This window comes from Terrapene carolina, unplaced genomic scaffold, assembly GCF_002925995.2.
Source record: "Terrapene carolina triunguis isolate 2854851 unplaced genomic scaffold, T_m_triunguis-2.0 Scaffold238, whole genome shotgun sequence".
In the NCBI taxonomy this organism is placed as follows: Eukaryota; Metazoa; Chordata; order Testudines; family Emydidae; genus Terrapene; species Terrapene triunguis.
In genome coordinates, this window is record NW_020664589.1 from 18874442 (window position 1) to 18898678 (window position 24237).

The 24237-nt window shown below is 41.6% G+C and overlaps 1 protein-coding gene and 1 pseudogene across 3 annotated transcripts in view; both read left to right on the forward strand.

Annotated features, from left to right (window-relative positions):
- Positions 1-8926, forward strand: part of RALGPS1 (Ral GEF with PH domain and SH3 binding motif 1) — a 298888-nt gene extending 289962 nt beyond the window's left edge. For 2 of the 3 annotated variants that reach the window (XM_026657362.2, XM_026657365.2), the window contains 5 exons: positions 1145-1250; positions 3205-3297; positions 3504-3609; positions 5553-5644; positions 6118-8926. In XM_026657362.2, the coding sequence (XP_026513147.1) occupies positions 1145-1250; positions 3205-3297; positions 3504-3609; positions 5553-5644; positions 6118-6147 (427 nt within the window). In that variant the 3' untranslated portion in view covers positions 6148-8926. Of the gene's footprint in view, positions 1-1144; positions 1251-3204; positions 3298-3503; positions 3610-5552; positions 5645-6117 lie in introns of those variants that run through there. The other variant, XM_026657366.1, reaches the window with a different exon arrangement.
- Positions 8927-20802: 11876 nt separating this feature from the next.
- On the forward strand, positions 20803-22925 carry LOC112107481 (annotated as a pseudogene).
- Positions 22926-24237: the final 1312 nt, after the last annotated feature.

The window sequence follows — 24237 nt, forward strand, 5'->3', positions numbered from 1 at the left end:
AGTTTATTTATGTTAATAATGACAAAATAAAACTTTTTTTAAATAGATGAGAAAATTCATATGATTTGCCTGTTATGGGGGTATCACAAAGCAAAATCTTCTGTCTCAGGTTAAAAATCATCTTGTAGTTGTTACTGGCAAATCTGGGTATGGACTGCAGATATATAAATTGTGTGTAATCTACATACAAATCCATCATAAACTGTAAGCTTTGGGGGAACAGTGTCTTTCACTATTTTTTGAAGCACCAAGAACTCTGTCAATACATTATGTAATAATAAGTGATAAACATATTCAAACATTAATTATAAATGGCAATTGATTGCAATGTGGAGAAGGCAGCAGTGTGTATCTTAGTGGTCACTGGTTTTTCAGTTTGCTTAATAGTTACACAGAGTAGAACTGTACATGTAGTGTGGTCAAATTTTCCAGTGACAAATCATCTGCAGAAAGATTTTTAACATGCTTATTCCTATACAGTTTGGCTTTTTTAATTCAAACAGTTTCAAACATGTCATTAATCTATTTTGAATGTTCACAGATACCATTGCTGCTTTACACCTATGGTAAAATACTTTTGAAGTGGCCAATATATTTTTTCTTAAAACAGAGGCACTAGCTATTTGGGTTCTTAAAGATGCCCTGGTACATTCTGCAAGAGTGAGGGCATGTCCTGGTGGCCTGATTTAATTCTGATTTATGAAAATACATTATTTCCATCAGATATTCCTCCTGTAGTTTCAGTTGGATAATTTATTCTTCACTTTCTGTCATATAAAAATATATAGGTTGCATATGTATGTAATTAGAAACTATGCACAGTAAGAGAACTACCATGGGTCCTGTTTTCTGGATGAAAGGTCATTATTTCTAGGCTTACCACTATGTAAATCAAGCATAACTCAGTATAACATGTAGCACTAGATTTCTCCTGTTTCCTGAAATCTATTAGAATTTTTCAGATAACCTGGTTATTTTGTTTAGGTATCTGAAACATACATGCTACAGAGCCAAGTTTCGATGATTCTATATATGCAATAGCAACCACTGCATGGAAAACTTCTATAAAGAATAAATTTTATTAAGAGCATTATTTGTTCCTGTTTGTCTGTGCACCTAAATGTGATAGTGTTTGTTGCTTCAGCCCAACAGGGGCCTGGAGCTGCACGTTAGGGAGTTCAACAGGAGTCATTACCATGGAAGGGCCTTTAAGAAGGAAGACATTACTAAAGGAAGGCAGAAAGCCTACAGTAAGTTGGACCTTTACTGTGATCTTAATTTGATAATGGCTATTATTGTTTGCATTGTTAGCTTCAGATTGCAGTACAATGCCAAACAAGGCAAGGCAGTTAATTCTGTTCCAGGAAACAGAACAATGTTTTGCTACAAAATCAGTTTCTATTAAAACATAAGACACAAAATATTTCCTTCTCTCCCAGCATCATAGAATATCAGGGTTGAAAGGGACCTCAGGAGGTCATCTAGTCCAACCCCCTGCTCAAAGCAGGACCAATTCCCAACTAAATCATCCCAGCCAGGGCTTTGTCAAGCCGGGCCTTAAAAACCTCCAAGGAAGGAGATTCCACCACCTCCCTAGGTAAAGCATTCCAGTGCTTCACCACCCTCCTAGTGAAATAGTGTTTCCTAATATCCAACCTAGACCTCCCCCACTGCAACTTGAGACCATTGCTCCTTGTTCTGTTATCTGCCACCATCCGCTCTGCATCAGTTCTTTCCCCATGTACTTGTAAGGGACACCACAGAGGATGAGAAGAGGAACTCTATGTAGTATCAGCCTCTGTAAAGGCTGGTCAGCATCCATTTCTGTGGGATCCCTCTCCTCACATTCAGATCCCCTCACATCAGTGGGAGGGCTTTGTGTCCTGGTGCAAGCAGGACACAAAGGCTGAATGGCTCTTCAGGAGGCTCAGGTAGTATTGCAGAGAACCAGCTCTCTGCACAAGCATTATGCCATAGATTCACAGGATTCCACTGGCCTCAGTCTCAGGCCCTCTTTGGGATGGGAGAAAATGATGCAATGGAAATCCCATGGTTTACCTTTGATCCTCTTACAACTTTTTATTTGGAGCTTCATGGTTTAGTCTTAAGAGATTTGAAGAACTGTTGAAATAACCTTGTAATTAGAGCTGTGCAAAACTATATGGCTGAAACTTAATTTAACCAAAAAAAGTAGATTCAGATCAACCAAAACATTTTGTGAATTTGCGTCAATTTCAGCACATTTTTTGAATAGAAGAAAAAAACTGAAAATGTCCAAATGATTTATTTCAACACTCCCAGAACAAGATGTTTTGATTTTTTTGGCTAGATTCATAAAAGGGTGGTGGAGAAGAAAGAGGAGGGGTTGGCGGTGCATCCTTTATACCAGTTGCCCAGTAATTAGGGAACTCACCTCGGATATGGGAGACCAGGGTTCAAGTCCCTGCTCCAGAGCAGGACCAGCCTATTGGCTATTCTGGGGTGGGCTCTTATATCAATCTCTTTTGTTGAATCTGTTCCACTTCGTATAAATACAGTGAGTGAGAGTAACTCTATAGCCTAGTGATTAGGGCACTCATTGGGGAATGGGGGGTGTCATCCAGATTCCAGTCCTTGCGCCAATTAATATTTAATTATTTGTACAAAGTGAAACAGTTTCAACAGGAGAGAATGAGTAAGATTACAACTTCCTCCTCAGTTTTGTGAACGGTGCCCAGGTTTTCTTGTGAATCTAGGTCTTCATTTCCTTTGTTTTTACTTAAAAAACAGATAAAAATGCCTAAAATCAAACCAAAACATTTCTTTCGACCTGAAACAAATTTTTTCTGACTTTTTGATTATAAGTAATTTTTCAGAATTTTTGGCTAATCAATTATGCTGACCAAACATCAGAGGCAGGTATAAGATATGCCCAGCAGAGGGCAGTACAATGCTCTGCACTGAAATGAACAGCCCTGAGATTTCTAGAGGAGACATTAGGATAATGTGGATTTTCTTTGATGTATCTTGCATTCTCATAGACAGCAGCCAGAGCCTAGGGAGCTATATTGATTTACACCAGCTGAGAATCTGGCCCCAGCTCCCTCCTCCTATTAGCTTCCTCACTTTAAACAGCTAATTCTAATACTTAGTTGTTAATTCATTTTCAGAGTATCTGAAATTAATACACTGATATTTTTACCAATTTTCTTCTTTCTTATTCAGCTCTCCTCATGGACTAGATATTGGGTTACACTTTCGGGATCAACTCTTCTCTACTTTGGAGCAAAGTCATTAAGAGGCACAGAAAGAAAACATGTAAGCAAAGTATATTAAATTGTTCTAGAAAACAAACCATTCTTTAGACGTATCATCCTCATGAGCAGGACTGGCAATGTGCATTCGAAAAGTGAATATGGTCACTCCCAGCTAGCACATTTGTCTGCTCTGTTTTCATGGTTAGAAGTCAACCCAGTGTATAATCATGCTACTGCTAATTGTAACTGATCTGTCTGTCTCTCTAGTATAAATCTACTGCTGGTAAAAAAGTCTCTGTTGTGGGCTGGATGGTGGCACTGCCTGATGATCCTGAACATCCGGATATTTTTCAGCTAAATAACCCTGACAAAGGTAGATGCTACATTATACTCGGGGAATGGGGTAATAGCATTTAATATGTTAAGTTTACATTATTTGCAATATCACATGCTCAGTTAAGGAACCAGATTTTCAAAATAGGGCACAGTGGGAGATGCATGCATCTGCAAAAAGCCGATGTTTGCATCTTGCCAAATGATTGGGGGAGGGTGCATTTTGTGAGTTTTGCAGGAACTCTTGGTATTAGTGTGAGGTCACTTGCATTCCCTAGTCTCTATAGGTATGTCTACACTGCAGTTAAGCACCTGCAGCTGGCCCATGTTAGCTGACTCAGGCTTGCAGGGCTCAGGCTATGGGCATGGGCAGCGCCAGACCCCCAATTGCAGGGTTTTGGGGGGAAGTTTTTGATTTATTATGCCCCTGCAGGTTCCAGGGCAGCTGAGGAGGCAGTATGTGCTACTGCCTCCTCAGTCGCCCAGGAACCTGCATGGGGCATAGTAAAAGCTTCTTCCAGAGAAGAGAGACGCATGCTTTTCTCCTGGTGCCTTGGGGTCTGGGGAGGGGAGATGCGGTGTGGCTGCAGCTGAGCTCAAGACTTCAGCCAGCTGGGGCTCCTCCAGGCAGGTGGGGAAAGCGGATTGGGGCTTTGGCCGACTCGGGGCTCCTCCAGCTGAGGGGGGGTCTCGGAGCTCCAGCCACCAGTGTAGGGAGGGGCTCAGGGCTTCGGCTGGCTCAGGGTTCCTCCAGCTGAGGGGGGGTTTCGGGGCTCCTCCGGGTGGGAGTGTCTCAGGGCTCCTCCCACCACAGGGGGGTGGTCTTGGGGCTCCTCTGGCTGAGGGGGGATGGTCTTGGGGCTCCAGCCATGGGGGGTGGGGGTGGAAGGGGCAGGGCTAGGGCTAGCCTCCCCGAAGGGGGGCTCCACCCACCACCGATGGCTATGGGGCTGTTGAATTGCAGTGTAGACGTTGGGGCTCAGGCTTGGAGGGTCCCAGAGCCAAGGGTCCAGCCCAAATCTGAACATCTACACAGCAAGTTTTAGCCCTGCAGCCAGAGGCCCTGTCAGCTGACCTGGGCCATCCCGGGACATGCTGCATATCTTTTATTCCAGTGTAGATGTACCCTATGGGGTTTTTTTTGTTCCAAATGGCTTTCTCAAAGCCACTATGTCCTTCAAATATGACTTCTGTAATCCCTAGATAGTCAGCTTCACTGTAAGCGCTGATTTATGAGGCTTCTCCAAACATTGAAGTATTTATAAAACCATTTACTTAGATTTTTAACCATCATCACTCAGCAGATACTTCAAATGTTCAAAAAGTTCCTAGCATCAATGTGCATCATGGGAGTCTCTACAGAAAACTTTGAAGTTCTCCTAACATTTCACGTCTTTCTTTATTTCAATGAGAGGTAGTGATGAACATGAGCTGCACATGCTGCATCTCTCTCCTGTAGAATACAATGAATGAAATAAGTCTGACTTAAAGAGAAAATTCAGGGAAGGACAATGCTAACCTGAGGAATGAAAGAGACCAACAAGTGGACACTGGAAAAGCTAAATTTGCAAACAATAGTGCATCCATGAAAATGATTCAGGGGTGAGGTATATAAACGCTAGTAGGAATGAAACAAAGTATAAAACGAAGGAGGTTGGAGTGGATGCCCAGATTGGTCTTACTGTCTTTGTTTCTATGACAGTTTATTTTTACTGCCATGTGCTCCTCTCAGGTCTATTGAATATGCATACTATCTTCCACCTCCTACCTGGGGGGTGCTGGGCACATATTCCTCATAGCCCATCCTCCCTGCCAGGGACTGCTGTGTGTGGTAGGAGCAGTTTGGGTATTTGAAGACCAAATTAATTTTCCCATTTATGTTACACTTTTGGCTTCTACACTAAACGATTATAATGTAGCAAAGCCAAGTGTCTGTTTGTCAAAACCTGAGGAATCCTGATTTTTTTTTTTTTAATTTTGTAGGCAATATTTACAAGTTTCAGTCTGGGTCAAGGTTTCATGCAATACTGTGGCACAAGCATTTGGATGATGCATGCAAAAGCAACAGGCCTCAGGTAAGGCCATGAAAATGTCTTTTCCAACCAGTTTCTCCCTTACATTCCAGGAAAACCCTACATAGAGGATGCCGCTTTCTAGCCGGTATGGGCACCTCAAGGATACACAGACAAGCTCATCAGGGCATATTTATAGTAACCCTTTTTGCATGTTGACCAAAGTTTTGCAACACATGTGAAAGGCAAGATTTCAAATTCTAGGATACCCACAAAAAATCTGGTAATGATGAATTTGTGCAGCTCTAGCCATAAGTCTCAGTGCCCCTTACTATGTCATGTTTTTCTCTCCGAAGTTATGGTACAATGTCCTGCTACTAGCTTGCAGAGTCAGCCTCATGCAGAGCCTGTTTAAGGGACTGATTGCATTGCTGGCACTTGGCAATAAATGGAAATAATAATACTATGGGTTGACACTTCAGTTTCCCCTTGCCACAGGAACTTTACATTGCTGACTAATTTACATTCTCTTCCAGGTACCTGCTAACCTTATGTCATTCGAATAACTTGCATCAGTATGTGGTGTGACTTCAAGTGCCAAACTGTAGGATGGGAATATCTTTCCCTTAGGAGAAGGAGCTCCCTAACGTGAGCCAGCTGCCCCAGACGAGATTACTTCAGCACTTTTCTATGTAACTTGAAAGTGATTTTGACACAGCTTTTAAAAGCAGAAAGTGAATGTTGTCCTTAGGACCAGATATAGTCTCATGCACTGAACATAAGTAGACAATTTAGACAGACTGAAGATGCGTCCTGACTGATGCAGGATCCTGGAAACCTTGACTTTAACTTTGTGGTCACAAACTGCCCTGGACTAATGTTGGACCACAAACCGTGCATCACATCTTCTGCCTATTCTTTTTTAAACTGTTCTTTTTATTGTCAAGCTGCTTTATGTGACTGAAGAACATTTAGCCCATGTTGGGTTTTCAATTCTTTCTAATGCACAAAATGATTGACAGTGTTAACTTGCTGCAAAGTGTCAATTAGAATAGAAAATTGTGGAACAACATTTTTATAACCTAAGTGCACTGAGTTGCTTGGCAATGTGGTTGCCTCAGATTTTGTATCAAATCTCTGGACAATTCTGCAGTTCACATTTGAGCTATTTGGGAAATGTGTATTTTGGCACAAGATAAATAGTTTAATTTAGTATTTCTTTCACTTGAATGTGGTGCTTTTAAATATAATTTAAAGGACGAGTGAAGGGTCCATTGCTATTTAAATTCACTTTGTGTTACAGGTTTTCTTGGGTTTTCTTACTCCTAAGGATAAATTGGCCTTATTATTTTCCCCTTCACAATGGGTGCTATTCATCTAAAATCCCTAGCTCCATGGATGGAGGTATTTGGATCTTCCCAGCCACCTCCTGACTCCTCAGAATGGCTGAACTTTCCACTCTCATGTGGATGATCCAATCCCACTCAGCACCTGCATGTGCACACACATCACCTGGTAGACAGAATAACACCACTAGTACTTCTATCATGAAGGCCTCTGTTCCTCTGAAATCATGATGGAGGTGAGATCTAGGCAGGACTGATTGGTATACCAGGAGCCACCAACCCAGTATCCTGGAAAGAGGAAATGAACCGAATGTAAGAGACCCTTCTTGCCAGGAGAAACCTCCTGGTTCTCTTTTCCCAGGTGTGCCTTAGCACTACCTGCTGGTCAGAGCTTTCTGCTATTCTCACCTTGATTTCAGAATTCTTCACATTTTAGTCACATCCCTCTGCTGGTCAGTGTTCAGGCTTTCATCCATCAAGGATGAATCATTGCATGAAGCTCCCACCTCACTTTCAGCTAGGCTTTCAGATGCATTGGTCATGGCATTAAAAACCCTCACTCTGCAGCTCCCCAAGAATGGGCCAAAATGGTGAGCTAGGTGGGAGAGTGCTGTGATTCGACCACAGGCTTGCAGACCATGAAAGACCAGAAATAATTTTGGATGAACAGAGTCCTACATCAAAACAAGTGCCCAGTCATTGGGATATTCTGCTGATCTCACATAATCTTGATTTTGCAGCAGATTTTTTTTTTTAATTTATCTTACAAAAATACCTTACTTGTAATGCTGAATTTCTGTTGACTATAAAAATGATTTTTAACTGTCTGTGTCACAATCCTGAGAATGAAACTTGGTATGTGACAAGAAAAATAGTTCCTACTGATTCCTGTAGGGAGAGACAGGGCAAGTATCAGAATTCACACAGATTTGACATCAGACTTCTTTGATGGTTCAAGAGATCTTCAGTGGGATAGAGGAGTGGCCAAAAAATATCTTTTTGCCTTTTTAGCAATCCAAAAATTAGTTGAAGTAGTTACCTGATAACAGCATCTGTATATCCAAGAATGGAATTTTCAATAGTTAAATCTGACACAGGATTTTTAAAATGATGATGCTGGTGAAATTCTGTCGTCAGCATGTTACTGTTGCCCAACTATTTGAAAATGAAATCTTCTGAATTATACTCCCAGACAGAGAGATGCATGGATGGTTGTGGTGAGAGGTGAGTTATACATTTAGACTATTTCTGAGGATGCAGGTATTCTCTAGACTGCCATTCAAATTAATTCATAGGTGCATGTACATGTAGTGTGTGTCTGTACACATATCTAATCTATCTGCAGCATCCAGAGGGTTGAACCATCTGAAACGGCATTATTGTAAAGTTATATGTCTGACCTAAACCCTCAAATGCTAGGGGTAAAGGCTGAAGATCTAACTTGCCATCCCCTTATGCAGAATTCTTATAAAATAGAGCTGCTGGAGTGGTGCCTGTAGCTAAAATGTCCTTGGATTTCTGTGTTTAAGCCAGAGCTAGAATGCAATGCCGCATACAATGCTGTTACTTTTTCAATTGTATTTAAAGACAACACTTCCTCCACATACATAACATGTATTCAAGCATACTGAATTCCCACTTTGCCAATGGATCATAAAGGTTTTTGGAACTTCCAGGACTACTGGTTAGAATGTAAAGTGGCCCACCTGGTACAATAAATTTGGAAGGTGACAGATCAAGAAACCAAACTGTTCTCTTAAATAAGTATGCATTTTGCCATCATGGGCATTGGCTGGCAAAGATTTATAAAGGGTCTTGTAACAATTTTAAAAATAGGAGGGACTAATAAATGCATTGCCAACATTTAACAGTGTACTTGTATTTTCCAGACTGCCAACCAAATGAGTGTTTAGGAGGATGAGGATAGTATAGGTACAAGTAAATTGTGGCCTCAAGCATCGAAGTTTAAAACGCTCATTTGTCAGAACAGAATTTTTAACACAGCTAATTTCAATGGTTATGCAAAAGCTCTGAAACGTACTTATATAGTGCTTTTATACACTAATCATGCCCAGGTGAGACCATAACAACTACATCTATCTTGTTCTGCTCTAGTGGGATGTGGGTGATTCCCCTGTGCAGGGATCTTGTTCCACAAATCCTATTGAAATCCTTGCAGCAAAACAATCTGCAAATGCTCAGTTACCCCATTAATAAGAGAACAATTTGGTCATTGTTAAATATAAAATTAATTTAAAATTGTAACAGTCATTGACCTGACATCCATATTAGGAGGCTAAGGAGATGTCTAAAGCCATTTTTAGATGTAATGCGAAAGGGGAGAAACAGCTAATTGTCACTTCATTTTTTTCCACCGTGCTTATAATTCAAATTAAGTAATGGATGTTGTGGCTACTGAGACTGTGGACCAAGGTGACACTCACAGTTAACTGATAGGCTAGAAATGGCAAAAGCTGGAACCTGTTTAGATCTTGAGGGCTTCTAGAATTCAAAGCCTTGTTGAACATTTTAGGTGTTATTCCATTCAGGGCAGGGAGGTTTTTCATCCTTAGAAAACATCATCTTTCTCAAAGAAAGCCCTTTAGAAGTTGGCAGTGAAGGAGGGATTTGATAGCAGCCTTCAACTACCTGAAGGGGGGTTTCAAAGAGGATGGTGCTCGGCTGTTCTCAATAGTGGCAGATGACAGAACAAGAAGCAATGGTCTCAAGTTGCAGTGGGGGAGGTCTAGGTTGGATATTAGGAAACACTGTTTCACTAGGAGGGTGGTGAAGTACTGGAATGGGTTATCTAGGGAGGTGGTGGAGTCTCCATCCTTAGAGGTTTTTAAAGCCCGGCTTGACAAAGCCCTGGCTGGGATGATTTAGCTGGGGTTGGTCCAGCTTTGAGCAGGGGATTGGAGTAGATGACCTCCTGAGGTCCCTTCCAACCCTGATATTCTATGATTCTATGACACACAAGTTCCAAACATCTCCAGGTCCCTTCACCTGTGTAGTAAACCCCTACAAAGATAGGAGTTCAAACGTGAAAGAAGGATATGCTCTAAAGTATTTGTGGCATGAATGAGAGAACACACACAATAGTGACTCTGATATCCAGGAGTCTCTCATAGTGCCATGGATGGAAAGTAAGTGTGTGTGTGTGTGTGTATATATAACAAAACCCTCAAAACAATGTTACTCGAGACCTTCAGTAATTTGCATTTTGAACGTTTTTAAAGAATTGGTAAAATGAATGCCTGAGCTGATCACCAATTGCAGAGTAGATAGTATTATGTAAAACAGAGCTGAACATGGCAATTGTGTAGTTTTGCCTTGTGCAATATCTTAAAATTCTTGCAGAGTATCACAATAATTGTGGTATTGCTGTGTAGCATTTGAAAACATAAAATGAATGTGAATGATGGAACAGTAGAGGGATGGCATCAGCTTAATCCATTTTTAAATAAATTTATTAATGTTAAATACAAAAAGTATGAATTCTAATTACTGATTTTTTGGGGACTCAGTATCTGGCACCTTTAATGTGATTTTAAAAGCTCCTGTTGAAATAATAGACATTGCATATTGGTACTGATTAAAATATCACCTCTATGAAAGGATATCCTAAATCTTGTAAGTGTTATCAGTCACAAAGTAAGACTTTAGCTGTTTAGTAAAAACAGGCCTTTTTAGTCTATTTTTCAGGATGACTAATTTCAGACTTGTGAAGATATTAGATATATTTCAGGCAATATTTATTATTAATTTATTAGTGTGTGTAATTTTAAAGTAATTTAGTGCCAAAATGCATGTTTGTCCAATTAGCACTCAATTAAGGCATCGACAGAAGTTTTCAATATACAATCCATTTGTCGCATTACAATGTAAACCAATTTCTATATTAGTTTGTTTCTTGTGAACACTGTTGCGCTATTTTTTGGCCGTATTTTTCAGCAGCCCACTGCATGCCATTTGTGTACAGACTTTCTATAACTTTTGTGAATTGTCTCACCCATAATAACCACTGAACTTTTAACCCCTTGTGTGGGAGTCTTTAGGTTTTTGGCAAAGTATTTTGTTACCTCAGTCTTGTATCAAGTTGCTGTATTTCAGCTTGTTACATTGATAATGATTGTTTCACTAATTAAATACCTTAATGTAAAAAAATTGTTTAACAAACAAATGCATTTGGTTGTGAATCTGTCAGATTGTTAACAACACCATGTATTGTCAAGAGTAGATTTGAGGTACACAATGAACTAGAACGTCTCACTTCAAGTACATCAAACTGTGCTTTGTTTGTGATTAAACAATAACATAGTTGGACACTACACTTTATAGTTGCATAAACTACAGTTATTTATAAAGCAGATGTGACAGGATCAAAATGTGTGGCAAAGAAAAAGGAAAATCCTTCCAAACTTCCAATCTATGTGAGGTTGTTCTCTCTTTTTTTCTTACAATCGGGGCTTTAGATAAAGAGATAAAATTCTGTAGTCCCTTGTTAAGATCTGTCTGTGACCAGAAGTAGAGACAAGCCCATGACTTTGACAGGGTAACAAGCCTTGTGGATGGGGAGGAAAGCGGTAGACGTGGTATATCTTGACTTTAGTAAAGCTTTTGATACTGTCTCGCATGACCTAGGGAACAACAAACAACTAGGGAAATGCAACCTAGATGGAGGTATTATTAGGTGGGTGCATAACTGGTTGGAAAACCATTCCCAGAGAGTAGTTATCAGTGGTTCAGTGTCATGCTGGAAGGACATAACGAATGGGTCCCCGCAGGGATCAGTTCTGGGTGCGGTTCTTTTCAATATCTTCATCAGTGATTTAGATAATGGCATAGAAAGTACACTTATAAAGTTTGTGGACGATATCAAGCTGGGAGGGGTTGCAAGTGCTTTGGCGGTTAGGATTAAAATTCAAAATGATCTGGACAAACTGGAGAAATGGTCTGAAGTAAATAGGATGAAATTAAATAAAGACAAATGCAAAGTACTCCACTTAGGAAGGAACAATTAGTTGCACACATACAAATTGGGAAATGACTGCCTAGGAAGGAGTACTGCGGAAAGGGATCTGGAGGTCATAGTGGACCACAAGCTAAATGTGAGTCGACAGTGTAACGCTGTTGCAAAAAAAGCAAACATCATTCTGGGATTTATTAGCAGGAGTGTTGTAAGCAAGACACAAGAAGTAATTCTTCCACTCTACTCCACACTGATTAGGCCTCAACTGGAGTATTGTGTCCAGTTCTGGGTGCTATATTTCAGGAAAGATGTGGACAAATTGGAGAAAGTTTAGAGAAGAGCAACAAAAATGATTAAAGGTCTAGAAAACATGACCTATGAAGGAAGCTTGAAAAAACTGGGTTTGTTTAGTCTGGAAAAGAGAAGACCAAGGGGACATAACAGTTTTCAAGCACATAAAAGATTGTTACAAGGAGGGAGGGAGAAAGATTGTTCTTCTTAACCTCTGAGGATAGGACAAGAAGCAATGGGCTTAAATTGCAGCAAGGGATGTTTAGGTTGGATATTAGTAAAAACTTCTTAACTGTTAGGGTGGTTAAGCACTGGAATAAATTGCCTAGGGAGGTTGTGGAATCTCCATCATGGAGATTTTTAAGAGCAGGTTAGACAAACACCTGTCAGGGATGGTCTAAATAATACTTAGTCCTGCCATAAGTTCAGGGGACTGGACTAGATCACCTTTCGAGGGTTGAACCATCTGAAACGGCATTATCCCTTCCAGTCCTATGATTCTATGACTTCCAGACCACGTGACCCTCAAAAGAAATAAGAATGTTTAATAAACACAAAACACACACACTGGCTTTTAATGTCAAAGGCATGTTTCCTTCATACTCCTTAAACAGGATTTAGACATTTGGGGTCTGATCCTGGGCTCATAGAAATCATTAGAAAAATAATTCCTTCCACTGCAAGACGCACTCGGTGAAATTCTCTGGCTTGTGTTACATAGGAAGTCAGGAGTGATGTTTATGACTTTAAATTCTATGAAAGTACCCATTGACTTCAGCGATTCAGGGTTAGGGAAAGCCTGACATAATCATGTGCCCAATGGAGGTATCTCTTAGGCAAGGATCAGCATGGACGAGTTGGTTGTTGTCTGGAGAATTTTACCCTAGTCTGTAACATTTCCATCCCTCTCTACATCAAATGTAAAAAGAAAATTTCTATTAACTACAAACATTTCTCCCCACTTGAACATCTTCCTCACCCTCTTCAAGGTCAATATGTTCCTCAGAAAGAAAAGCAGGAAAGGTCCAATTTCTACAGCACTATGGATTTGATGGGAATTTGTCTGAGGAAATAATAGGAAGGAATCTAATGGGAAACCTAAGGACCACAACTAAATTTCATACAAGTTGCTTTTCCCAGGTTCTAAATGTGAAGCTACTCCTCACTTTCATGAAATGGATGTCACTCATTTTCTTTTTTCCTTCTGTAGTAGGGAATAAGACACTTCCTATTACTTCTTAAATCTCAGAAAATGCTTGGGTCTTAGAATTTCAATCATAAGGAATCTGTTAATGCTGGTTGCAAATGTTGATGAGTACATCTTATGCCCCACAAACAGTTCTTGTCGTTGGACCAGCAATCAGTTTTGGTAGAAGTAAACTGGTCAGAATTTGCTCCCCCACTAGACAAGAGATGAGAGAACTGGCCAGATTAGCACATTGGAAAGGGTGAGGAAAAACTCACTTAGAACGTGCTTACTCTAGGCTGCCTTTATCCATTGGGAAGCCCGTTCCCAATCTCCCTTTTGTTCTCTCAAGGCTTTAAGTGTAGAGTTGAAAAAAGATGGGGGGAAGTATGGGAGGGAAGGTTCATCTTTCCAAGAGGAATCTTTCCTACAGTGCAGTGATCTGCTAAAAGGTAACATACTACCCCAGACAAATGCCCTGGCAAAGCTGAGTACTGAAGAGCTAATTAAACCTCTTCAAGCCAAGGCTTTACTTTTGGAGTTCATAGTAAAAAGTGATAGGAAACTAAACTGGAATCTTTTTTATTTCTATTTTATTTTACACACCTGGAGTGTACGGGGGGGGAAAGAGGGTGTCACAGTGCAGATAAACTGCACAAATTTTTATACCAGGTATCTGAAATTGTAGAGGTTTGATGTGATGTTTCTTATAGATACGATCTATTAATGCGTGAGCTTGTCACATTCTGAAACAGCTCCAAACTCCACCATGGAGGCTGTAAAGGATATTCTCATTCCAGCCCAGAGATGGCTGTGGACTAGAAACTGCAGATAAAAAAAAAAAGAATTGGAGGAAGTGCCCTGCCTACATGTGTGTTCTGTTTAGAGGCATTCTTTCACCGTTGGAAGTCAGCTTCTAAGTTTTACAGAGGACTGGACCAAGACATACAGGTGACCCAAACAGTCATCACTGGTTAGGGCTGAGTTTCTTCAAGTCCCAAATCCTACAGCTTCTTGCTATTGCATGTTAATCTACTAAGAAACTAAGTGACATATAAAAAGCAAATAGACCAGTGACAAATAAATTAAGTGACTAAAACAACTTAAAAATCTAACACAGGTCAGTAAATTGTTTACATACAATTCATAACTTCACAATGCCCCTTTAATAAGATCAGAAGTTTTGTTTTCCAGTATATTTCACAGCTGTACATTACACTGGGATCTTTTACAGCTGGGTTCAACAAAATGGTTAGTGTTTCCTTTAATAGTATGGAACTACTGAGGTGAAAGTATTTGTCACAAGTGAATATAACGTATTTGTCTTGGCTTATGGAGCCAGAACTTAATAAGTGGGGGTGGGGGAAGGGCAGATCAGAGCCCTGGTGGTAGGGGTAGATTCAAAATTGGTTGGTGGAGTCTTACAAGACTTCACCAACAGCTATAATATCTTCTAAGTACTTCTAGGATACAGACGCTGTTTGTATAAGGTTTGATCCTACCCCATCTGGTGCAGGATTCACTGGTATGCTCCAGCTACTTTTGGGCCACTCAGGGGTGAAAGTAACTTAAAGGACGGGTATGCCGGAGTCCTGAGCAAGGGGCAGGGCCTCAACCGGAAGGGGTGGGGCTTTAAATCCCCAGGCCCTTTATATCGCCAGCCAGGGGAAGCCAGTCCAGTACGCCATACCTTACCGGCTTACTTTCACCTCTGGGGCCACTCCATAACCCCACTTTAACTAGCTGATCAGACCAAGCTGACAATGGTTCAATGGGAGCTAGAGTGCACCACTGAATGCAGCCTAAAAACACATTCTAACTGAGGACTGACCCATCCATGCCCCCAACCTTGCCCTGGCTGCCTCATCCTCCACTCCACTGGCTCCCCAGCCAAACCTCTCTCTAGGCCCCCGCACCCCCAGCCCATCCCCCAATCCATTTGCGCTGCATCCCCACAGGCCACGTCCTCCCGCCCCCCTCCCCTCCCCTCCCCTCCCCTCCCCCGCACCCGCCCAGTCCCCAGCCCACCTGCGCGGACGAGCTCCTCCCTGGGCGAGCGGCGGTGAGGCAGGCGCCGACACCAAGCGCGGCTGGGAGACCGACCTGCTCCTCGAAGCCCGGCTGGCGGCAGCTGCCTCCCAGCCAGCAGCGCCCCGAGCCGGCAGGGTCCCCCCGCTCCTCAGCCAAGCGGGACAGGTCACCCTAGCAACAAAGCGGCCCCAGCCAGCGGAACTTCAATTCCGCCGCCAGGAGGACCTGCCACCGATTGGCTGCTTTCCGCACTGCCCCGCCTCCTGGGCAGCAGCAGCCAATCAGGACGAGCACTCTCTCCTGTCCCGCAGAAGCCGATGCTGTTCGCGCGAAAGGGGGCGCAGACGAGAGACGTGGCTGCGAAGGAGCGACCCTGCTGTTGCGCTCCCGTCCCGCCCGCCCGCGGCGCTGCACCTGCCTGGGAAGGGATCCGGCTGCAGGCCCCGGGAGGCGCAGAGGTGAGGCGGGACGTTAGCGGCTGGGTCGCGGGGGGGGGTGGCCGAAGCGCCCTAATGACGTTGAGGGGGTTGGTAGCACTAATCGTCGGGGGCCGGGTGAAAACGAAGAGAAGGCCACGCGCACGTGCTCTTTGGCGCCAATCTGGTGCTTGGTTTGGGGCCTGACTCTTGCGTGTTGTTGAGTGAGTCTCTGGGTTTGCGAGGCTGAGCCCTGTCAGGCTGTTACGTGCTGGGTGTGGGGCCCTGCTCAGTAAACGAGCTGCTGATGCTGGGGCTCTTGCTAGCGATCGCTCCTGCCGTTTGGGGGCAGATTGTGGGGTCGGTGGTAGTGCAGCCGTCCGGCCAGCTGGTTCCTTCAGCCGTCCCTGACTGACTTTTAGGCCTGAATATAGCAACTGCACTCTGGTTAGTAGGCTCCTCCTGGTGGACGAGGGTCAGTTAGTCGTGCTGATTCCATTAGATCAGCTACCTCAGTACCCTGGCCAAAATGAAATACGGTTGCCCTGGCTGTGGGCTCTGGTAGGGGGCAGATGTTCATAATGATGCCTTAGTGTAGCGTTCCAGAGACTGAAGACCTAAAAATATACTAAGTGAGGTGCTGCCTGGGGCATTTTTAGTGAAGGGTTTGTGATGGGCTGGACCCCCTGGGATGTTAGTAACTTCTTTAAACCGTTATCTTGTCCTTTTTCCCTTCAGCCAGAAACATGCAGGCCTCATTATTACCGCTTGATACCGGTGTGAGCAGGGGGTTGCACACAGATAACTGGTTGCTTACATATTCCAATTGCACCTGGCTTTTGAGGTTGATTAGAGTTTAAACATGGAAGAAGTTTGGTTCATATAGGCCTAGTGCAGGAAGGCTTCATTGACACTTAGTGGCCTTCCACCCTCCCGAGTTACCTAGGCTTATGCCTAGTGACACCAACACTATCTCCAGCTCATTTCTTGCAAATATTCTCAATACTCGGTACCAGGGTCAAACCTTAACTGCTGAAGAAGAGGAGTTGGCTATGACATGGACATCCAGCAATCATCCCTCCATAATGCCAACTATAATAAACTTCAGAGCTAAGGGTGAACCATTCAAGAAATGTATGTTTGCTGATGATGTTTTAAAGAAAGTCACAACAGTGAACTGGTGGAAGTCACTTAAGCACTTGGATTCAGAGACTGTTGAAGTGATAATCTCACTTTTAACAGCAGTAGCTTCTTCTGCCAATGTAGAAAGAATATTTTCTTCCTTTGGACTAATTCATTCCAAATTGAGAAAATCGTTTGAGACCTGAAAAAGCAGGAAAGCTTGTTTTTCTTTTCCAGATTATGACAAACAGGAAAATGAAGGTGAAGACAATTGAGTTAGTTGCGGAAGCCAATATTTTAAGTTTCTCATGTTCACCTGGCTGACAGTCAATTTAATTTTTGTGTGGTGTTTTTTTTTAATATTTCATTTAACTATTTTAGTTAAAAACAAGTTTAACAAAAACAAACCTGATTTTAAAAAACTTGAATGTCTAATTAAATTCAAAAATTCATATGCTTGTTTTGTTAAAATATTATATGTTTGCTGTTGAAGAAAAAATCCAGAATACATAACGTTGTTTTTTAGTTAAATAAAACAAATTAAATGTCTGTCTGGTGATGTTCTCCTCCTAATACAGCATGGCAAGAAAATCCTCCAAATATTAATGATTAACCCGTTGAATTGGAGATAGCTCACCTCCCAATGACTTCATATCTGCTTCAGTTACCTTTCGTAAATGAAATAACCAAACAATCATTTTCTGATATAGCTATAAAACTAATCTGAAAAGTTTTCAAAATAAATCACTTTAAAAATGTATAGTGTGTACCTTCTAAAAATAAAACCTACATCTATCTCTGGATTGTGAAGAATATGTATTAAGGTTATAAGAACCAACAAGAATGCACTTTTATGTGGAATCCATGATTAACTAGAGTCTTCCTGACAAGTGATTTAAATCCACCCTGGGAGAGGAGGCTGAACTCGGTGGGAAGAGGTGAGGTGGAGTAGGGGCAGGAAGAGTTGGCGGGGGTGGAGTAGGAGTGTGGCTTGGGGTTGAGCACCCCCGGGGACAGTTGGAAGCCGGGACCTGTGGTCTTTGGTGAACTAGAATGTTCATATCACACTCAGGAGATTCCTTTAACACCTCTGCATACCTTTGCCAGTTAGCATGAAGAGGTTCTTGGGTCACAATGTCTTATTGTAAATGACCCAAAATATCAATAAATAAATTCTTTATTTAAAAAAAAAAAAAAAACTAACAACGAAAACAGCCTCCCTTAGACCCAGATTCCATCTCAACCACCTTTTATTACTTATTTGTATAGTGATAACACTAGTAGCTGTAGTTACAGACCAGAACTCCATTGTGCCAGGCACCATACAGACATATAACAAAAAGATGATCTCTGCCCTTAAGAACTTACAATCAAAGTATTAGACAAGAGACAACAGGTGGTTACAGAAAACCAGATAAGGGGAGCGCATGGGAACGATAAGACAATAATCACACTATTCTTAGGTCTCTAGATGTAGCATATCAATTCTGTTGCCACTTGTTTTAATTTGCTTACCTTTATTGTCCTCAGCTGATTTTCCATGTTACTTACTTCACCCTGCCACCTGCATTCCTCCTCCTATTCCGCGTCTCTACCTTTCCCCCAGCCACCAACCGCACATCTCCTTCCAGCCTCCCCTAATTTCGGGTATCCTCTTTCCCATTTTCTCTGCCTCTTCCCCCTACCCCCATCTACATTTAGAAATTTAATTGTGCCATCAAGATACAAACATAACCTAGCTAAGTAATTGATTTAACTCTTACATTTCCTCTCTCTCATAACCCCCTTTATCTCTTATTCTCACTCATTGTCTTATCAATAATTAGATAGTAAAATCTTTAGGGCAGAAATTAAATCTCTTATTTTCTGTAGCACACTTCTAGGCACTGTTATAAATGATAGCTGCAGTGAATGTGAACATAAACATGTTTAGATGTAAATGTGCCCAAACCATTTTTATATCATGGCTATAAGACCTAAATAAGAAAACTAATTTGCAGTCCTCCTTATTATCAAGGAGTGGTTAAAAATCCCTACTTCCCTTTCAGATACAATACCTTGTGTACAGCAGCAGCATAAGAGTATGGAGTCATTTTCACATACACAGTAACCGTATTTCAAACTTTTCCTTCTGCCAGTTTTCTCTTCAGTCACTGATCTCACACTTGCACCTTCTCTTCAGGTAGGCTTATTTTCCTGCAGTAGTCTCTTAATTGCTGATCTTTGAACATGGTGTTAGGAGAGCAAGGATGTGATTCATTAATCCTTAAATTAATCTATGCTTATCCCACCCAATTTCCTTGAAAGGGGAATTAATCAATAAAGTAATTGGCCATTTCTTACAGGCAGATTTCTGTGAACAGCAATGCCTCTTCTGCAACAGGAAGAACTTCAGGTTCAGTAATATTTTGAGAAGCTCATTAGTGACAAGTCAGGTGATCAATACCTAGTGTCCAAAAGAGCGAAATGGATGAGGTCCTCTCAAACAAGTCAGAATCAAAATAATTTTTGGACATAAGGTTAGTAGACTTGGTTAATCTGAAGAAATTAGAGTCTAAAATTCAGAGTAAAAGATTTTTGTAAATTTTTGGTTTTACAAAGAGCTCTTCTTCCAGTCTGGGAAATGTACTCTGAGGATATGTCGCCGCTGCAATTAAAAACCCGTGGCTGGTCCATGCCAGCTAACGGGTTTGCAAAGCTCGGGCTAAGGGGCTGTTTAACTGCTGTGTAGATGCTCAGGCTCTAAAATAAACTAGTCTAGATTAGGGATGTAAATATTGTTTAAAAAGTTAACCAGTTAAACAATTAAAATTATATTGTTTAATCGGTCAACCAATTAAAGGAAGAGGGGCTGGGGCTGCTCTGGCCAGCAGGACTAGGGCTGTTCCTGGGGCCGGCTGCCACGGCCCGGGGCTGCTGCTCCGGCCGGCGCAGCCCAAGGCTGCGGCTGGGGTTGGCCGGCCACCGAGGCCCACTGGGCTGGGGCTGCTCCAGCCTGCCCGGGGTTGGGGGTTAAGTGTTAGCCTGGGTTAACCGGTAAGACTAATGCTTACCGGTTAACCATTTACTATTTTACATCCCTACTCTAGATAAGATAAGAAAATATCTAACTTGTGAGGAAACTTGTAACTCATATTTAGTAAGAGATTATTTTTTTTTTTTTTTTTTTTTTTTTTTTTTTTAACATAGCACTTACTCTAGTGGGTTTCAGTTAAAAAATAAATCTGGGGAGGAGGAGAGGAAACTCACTCGACAGTGGTTCTCTCCTTTTCTAATCTATTTTTTGTGGTCTCCTTTCTAATATTCAAGTTAGAATAAACGCAAATGTTCACCCTGTATCAGGAAGCAAAACCATCAAAAGCCACGGAACAACAGCAGGCAGAATTTACAATGTTATACATTTAAGACTGATTTCAAATGTTTAATGTGAAATGTCTGTATTAGAGGAGTGGGTACCTTTATTTCCTGGCCAATTACCAAGTGCAGAGTCTAGGGAAAAAATAGAGAAATTCCACACAAAGCATGTCCATGAGAGAGGATGAGGATTGAAGGTGGAAGTTGCAGATGGAAAACATAACTAATCAGTAATTTGTATCTAACTCTGAGGAGGAGGAACAACTTCCAAAAAAAACCCCAACAACAATCAAGAATGATTGTTATGTAGGTGCAGGAGTAGATTAGCTTTCAGTTTAAATATTTCCTACTTTTTAACTGGTAAAGTAATTACCGATATCTACTTTTACTTCCTACTTTTAACTGGTAATGTTCATTCTAACTTTAACCCATTTCTCTCATAGACACTTACCTAGAACTTAAATGCAGAAATGTCTTGCTATGGAAGAATCTTTTTTTTTGTGATGGTCCTTTTCGTACTGATTCTGTACTCCCTCTTGTACTATTGGGTAACACAAAATTCTCTCCCATCAAAGTTGACAGGGCCGATTGACCTCTGTCAAGGTGAGATCGCCAGGGATACAATCACAGCATTAAAATATAATAAAACATTTATAATAGCACCACACTTTGACAAAAGACAAATAAACCTCACTCGTGTAATTTGGGATTGTACACCGTGATGAAGTAAGAGATCTTTATTGCTGGTTTTGCTGTCAATCTGATGGCAAGGTATCTGTGGAAAGGGCAGCAATAGATGTTCATTCAGATCTATTTGGATTCCCTTATGGTACAGCAGATTTACTTTGTGTGGGGCCCCAAAACTGTGATCCAAACTATGTGTCAATTCATTGGTCCCCTAAAGGAAATATTGTCCAGCTACCAAGGTTTGAAATAAAAAACCGTGATGACAAGACCCTTTCTGTTGAATTCACTGTGTGCATCTCTACCATGTTTGGAAATTACAACAATGTCTTACAATTTATACAGAGTATTGAGATGTATAAAGTTCTTGGGGCACAGAAAGTTATTATCTATAAGAACAGCTGCAGTCAATTGATGGAGAAAGCCTTGGAATTTTATATTGCAGAAGGAATAGTTGAGATAATTCCCTGGCCAATTACTTCGTACTTCAACGTTTCTTCTTACTGGCATTTTTCTATGGATACCAAAGACATTGGCTACTATGGACAAATCACTGCTCTAAATGATTGTGTTTACCACAACATGTACAGGAGCAAGTTTGTGCTTCTTAATGATATTGATGAAATTATTCTGCCCATTAAACACCTGGACTGGAAAACAATGATGAGCAGCCTTCAGGAGCAAAATCCAGGGACTGGCATTTTCCTCTTTGAGAACCACATCTTCCCTAAAACTGTATATTCTTCGAATGAGGCATTCAACATTTCATCCTGGAGCTGTACCAGGGGTCAACATACTCCAGCATATTTATAAAGAGCCTGATAGACCATGGACCTTCAGTCCTACGAAAATGATAGTTGATCCAAGGACAGTGATTCAGACTTCGGTCCACTCTGTTCTAAAGGCCTATGGAGGCAGCCTAGAAGTTTCCAGGGACATTGCAATTACTTATCATTGCAGAGACCCTCTCCAAGGAAACATACCTAAAAAATTTCTCACTAAGGATCCAACCCTGTGGAGATATAACTTGTCTTTGATTAAGAATGTTAACAAAGTGCTAAAAAAGCAGTACTTCAAATGGACCATGAAAAATATATTGCAGGTATTCTCAGAAGCCATTGGAAACACCTTTAAAGGGACAATTATAGACATTACTTTATAAATCCTAAGGCCCCCGTTTGTAAAAGGGCAAACTAGTTTAGTAGTAATTTTGCAGCGTTGAAAACGAGACCTGGAAAAGCAGTCCTACTCATGGTAAAATCTACTGTAAATTAAAAGCATAAGTGAGCCATAAGGAGACGTGATGCAAGTATGTTAAGAATGGTAGTATGATATTGTTAAATCTCTCTCTCTAATCCCATCATTTTTTCTAAAGAAGCTGAAAATACATTGTACATAATCTCAGCCACTTTCCTTATGTTTATGGAAACATAACTTGGTTATGTTATTTATTTAGGGATCAGAATATTGCTTTACTTCTAGAAACAGGAGGACGAGGTAAAACTCCAAATGTACCTTCCCCAGCTTAGCTGTTAAGGGCTCCTCAGCTTTAAAGGTGGTGTTCTTTAAATAAATGTGTTTAAATATTTGGCTTTAATATTTTCTTTCTTTAGTCATTGTAATCTGTTATTAGGAAATTACTGATTTAGAACATAACAAAGAAAGTAATATAGCAAAATGACCATTTCGCTTTGTGTTGTTTCTAGTCCATCCGTTACTCCAGTGAGTTTGACTGCATAGGTTAATGTAAATTCAGTCTATGAACTTTAAAACTAATTTATCATTTCTTGTTCAATAAGGAGCATAGAAAGAGGTGGTTTTATTTAGTGTTGTAAGTTTCCCCTTATGCCAGCAGCCATATGATCTCTGAATTGCTAGCTTTGCCAGCTGACATTTCACAATGTCTCACATTTTCAGAGTCGTTTTTGTAAGCAACATGGTGTTTATAAAAATTATGAATTAAAGTTAATATCTGTGAATCTAATAAAATTATTAATTTCATAGAAGAATACACTCATAAAATAAAGTTTATTCTCTTAACGTTTTTTGAAAATGGTTTTGTTTTGCCCATGACTAATTCTCCTATTAATGTTAACTGGATTTGCACTGATGCTGTTATGTGAGATTATACCCACAACACCTGTTTAATGAGAACTGTGGTTTCTGGAACCCAGTTTATTTCAATCATTTGGGCTAGATTCACAAAGGAACTTATGCATGTCAGTGTTGAGTGTCACCATCCCTAACTTTTAGGTGCTTAGAAAATCACTGGAATTCACAAAGCCTAGGTTAAGCATCTTCAATCCCTGGAATAAATGTGAGGAGAGAGGTGCCTCAGAATGGGATTCACAAAAGCCAGCACACTAGGCAGCTTCTTGCATAAACAAACCAATGGGAGGTGCTAAATTGAGGGGGGTGGGCTAAGCTCTTGGAGATAGGCACAAAATCTGGTCTGCAGGGATCTCCTGCATCCCATCTCTTGGGATTAGATACCTACCCCATTTGTTAAGAAGCGTGTGCTCTCTCTTTTCCTGGCCCAGTGATTCATTTACTCCTGGGGGAATTCTGCACATGCGCAGAATTTCTGTCCCCCGCCAATTTCTTTGCTTCCCCCACAGAAAAATGACTTTCTGACAGAGAAGCCACAAGAGCGGTCATGTGTCAGGCTCAGCTGCTAGACCCAGCTGGGCTGGGGAGAATGGGACTTCCTCGTTGCCTGCACGGCATCTGGGGCCGGGTCAGACCCATCTCCGGATTTGTCCCCCAACTGCAGGAAGCTCTGCAAACTCTCCCCCCACTTCTTGCACCCATTACTCCTCAGCTGCAGGGGGAGGGATCCCTGTACAGGGAGCTGTTCCCCCCCAACTGCCCAACATGTATGCATCCAGACCCCCTCATACCAGCCCCTCCCACTGAGCCCCCCCCCACACTCAACTCCCCCGATGTGCCCCACTCCCCCTGGACTACCCCATCGAGCCCCAACCACCTTCACCTGGACTCCCCTGCAGAGTCCCATTACCGTTGTACCCAGAACCCCCCCAACAAGCCTCTGTGCTTCCAGATTCCCCCCCCCCCATAGCTGGATCCCCCACTGAGCCGCCCGCACCCAGATTGCCCCACACAGAACCATCTCAACCCACACTGGATCCCTCCACACTAAGCTCCTCCACACTTGGATCTTGCCTTGCTGAGCCTGCCTGCCCACACTTGGTGCACCTGACATAGAGGGGTAGGACCCTGTGGTGTTTCTGGGA